Source organism: Telopea speciosissima, chromosome 3 (genome assembly GCF_018873765.1).
Source record: "Telopea speciosissima isolate NSW1024214 ecotype Mountain lineage chromosome 3, Tspe_v1, whole genome shotgun sequence".
NCBI classification, from domain to species: Eukaryota; Viridiplantae; Streptophyta; class Magnoliopsida; order Proteales; family Proteaceae; genus Telopea; species Telopea speciosissima.
Window position 1 is genome coordinate 66,463,676 of NC_057918.1, and position 3,068 is coordinate 66,466,743.

At 35.6% G+C, this 3,068-nt stretch overlaps 1 protein-coding gene across 1 annotated transcript; it reads left to right on the plus strand.

Moving 5' to 3' along the window:
* The first annotated feature begins 455 nt into the window (after window positions 1–455).
* On the plus strand, window positions 456–2,325 carry LOC122655435 (putative disease resistance protein RGA4). The gene is made up of 2 exons (XM_043849629.1): window positions 456–1,331; window positions 1,423–2,325. The coding sequence occupies exons 1-2, from the start codon at window positions 456–458 to the stop codon at window positions 2,323–2,325; spliced, it is 1,779 nt and encodes a 592-aa protein (XP_043705564.1).
* The last annotated feature ends 743 nt before the right edge of the window (window positions 2,326–3,068 follow it).

Below are 3,068 nucleotides of genomic sequence, written 5' to 3' on the forward strand. Positions count from 1 at the left end.
TTAGTCGAAGAGCATTTAGCAATGGAGGGCCACAAGAAACCCAGAGGTTGGTGGAAATTGGAAAGAGAATTGTTAAAAAATGTGGAGGAGTGCCTTTAGCAGTGAAGATCTTAGGAAACCTAATGCACTCCAAAATAGAGGAACGTGAGTGGTCGTCCATGGAGCAAGCAAATGAAATTTGGAATTCACTACAAGATGGTAGTAGAGGAATAATGCCAATATTGAAGTTGAGTTATGATCATCTGCCATCACAATTGAAACGTTGTTTTGCATATTGTTCAATATTCCCCAAGGATTATAAATTTGATATAAAAATGTTGATACAATTATGGATGGCATAGGGATTCCTTCAAACTCCCAAAGGAAGCAAACAATTAATGGAGGATGTAGGCAGTGAATATTTCAATATTTTGTTATGCAATTCTTTCTAAGGGAAAATATGGAGATATAGAGAGATGCATGATCTTGTACATGATCTTGCACAAATTGTTGGAATGCTTGAATATTCCACCATGGAGGAGGCCATTACTGTGGAAGACGACATTTCTGATAAAGTTTGTGGTTTGTCATTTTTTTTAGGTAATGAGGGAAGACTTCAAACTCGAGAAGCCTTGGAGAAGACAAAGAAATTGCGAACATTAATAGCTTGTCCGCCATCAAGGTGGTTGGTCTCAAATATTAATATTGATATGTTGATGAAAAACTTCCAGAGCTTGTGTGTGTTGGATGTATCACACTGCCTCATAAAAGAGGTGCCACCATCAATAAGAAAATTGAAACATTTAAGGTACCTTGACTTGTCTAGGAATATATCAATTGAAGTGTTGCCAAAGTCTATCACTAGCCTTTACAATTTACAGACGTTAAAAGTCAACACTTGCTTTGAACTTCGAGAGCTTCGCAAGGAAATGAGAAAGATGGTTAGCTTGAGACATTTTGAATTTGAGGGTAAATGCACTGAGATGCTAGTTGAGATGGGGAGATTGACTAATCTGCAAACATTAACACATTTTATAGTAGGCAAAGATGAAGGACACAGTCTTGAAGAGCTGAAGTGCTTGAACCTCAAAGGGAAACTGACCATAAGTGGTCTGGAGAATATTGTAACAATAGAAGAAGCCAGGGAGGCAAATTTGAGAGGAAATAAACATGATATTCGTGAGTTAACATTAATATGGGGGAGTTCTAATACTGGCATGAATGATGATGATGTGTTAGAAGGCCTAGAACCTCATCCAAACTTGAAAAGGCTTTCCATCGGTGGTTTTGGCGTTGCAAAATATCCTTCATGGATGGAAAAATTGTTAGCATACAAAAATTTGATTGACTTGGTACTCCAAGGATGCTATAGATTGGAATATGTCCCACCCATGCGTGGAGAGCTACCTTTTCTTAGGTCTTTTGTTAAGTGGAATGGAAAAGGTCAAATGTATTGATCGGGAGTTCTATTATAGCAGTAGCAACAACAACAATAATAGTAATACTTCTGGAGCATCTTCTTATTCTTCTTCTTCAGGGATAATGGTAGCATTTCCATCTCTTAAAATACTAAGGCTAAATACTATGCCTAATTTGGTTGAATGGTTGGAAGTGTTGCCTTCCTTTCCATCCCTTGAGGAGTTGTATGTCTCATCATGCCCCAAGCTGAAAACCATGCCAACTCAATTCCTTTCCCTTAAAAGGTTCAAATTTGGTTATTTTCCAAATAAGATGGCACTAAAGTCGTTGTCAAGCAACCTTGTCTCTCTCAACTATCTTACTATTGAAAGGTGTCGAGACCTCAAGTCTGTGCCAGAGGGTTTGCTACAAAACAACGCAAATATTTTACATGAATTGTGTTTTGGAAGATGCCCCAAGCTTGAAACAATTTTTCCAAGTAAAGAAGAAGAAGTAGAAGAAGAAGGACAAGTGGTGGGATCTGGATCTTCTTCTTCCCACCACCACCTACAGCAGCCGCTACTACTACTTGTCTTTCCGTTTCTTCAATGCTTAAAAATAATTGACTGTCCTCTTGTAAAGACTTTTCCGGACTTACAAGGAATGACTTCTCGTCGATGTTTGAAACTAATTGGCTTTAAGGAGTTGAAGTCGCTACCAGAGGGGTTGCAGTGGCTCACTAAGCTTGACACGTTAGAAATTGGTCAGTTTTCAGAGGAGCTGGAACAACTGGATACTATAAAAGGGGAAGAGGATCTCCAACACCTTGTCTCCCTTCGAAGACTAAGACTCTTTGGATGGCCTCAGCACAAGAATCCCCAACACCAACTTAAGCATCAACTCACCCATTATCTACAATTTTTGAGGACGGAAGAGGATTATTGGTGACGTCTACTAATCTTTGACTTTTAGATTACTAATTAATCATGCAGATTTTTTTTTTTTAAATTGGAGTTTCTTTTTGTTTGAGTTAATTATCTGAATTTCTATCCAAAAAAAAAAAAAAAAGTTAATTATCTGAATCACTATATAATTAATTTTACAGGTATTATTAATCAAATTGGTCCTATCTAGCTAGCTCGTTGATGGAAGTTCCAAAAAATCCCCCTATTTTTGCTAAGATATGTTGTTCAGGTGAGTTTTATTTCTAGCAAATTATATATATTTTAGGTTGTTTATATTTCTTTTATCTCTTTTTTATTGTTAAATCATCATATAAATCTGAATTTATTGGTCTCTTAATTACTTCCTCTTTTTTTTTAATTCAATATCAACTTCTATATCTTTTGGCTCTTTAATTGATAGATGGAACGAATTTAAGAGATCGATCGATCGATATGTTTCCCATTCTTGGACGGTGGATGGTTTCCTTTCTTGACGTCCATGCATCTTTTGCTCCCAGTTAGTTGATACGTCTAGTACTTAATTGTAAATTTATCTTTTAGATTTTTTTGGTATGGGATTTTAACTTTATTATTTCTTTTCTCAGCTGCAAGCTTATTTATTATTATAATATTACTATATATGAATTTCATCTTTCTTTCTTCTTCTACTTCTTTTTTTTTTTCTTTTTTTTTTTTTTTTTTTGTGATTTTATTAAATTTAAATGGAAATTAATTAAGGGCAATCTC

What these genes read in the sequence shown, in the direction of transcription:
- LOC122655435 (XM_043849629.1), top strand. Translation starts at nt 456, where the DNA reads ATGCATGATCTTGTACATGATCTTGCACAAATTGTTGGAATGCTTGAA. An exon ending in ACAAAAATTTGATTGACTTG is followed by an intron (nt 1,332 to 1,422) that starts GTACTCCAAGGA and finishes GGAATGGAAAAG; the next exon opens with GTCAAATGTATTGATCGGGA.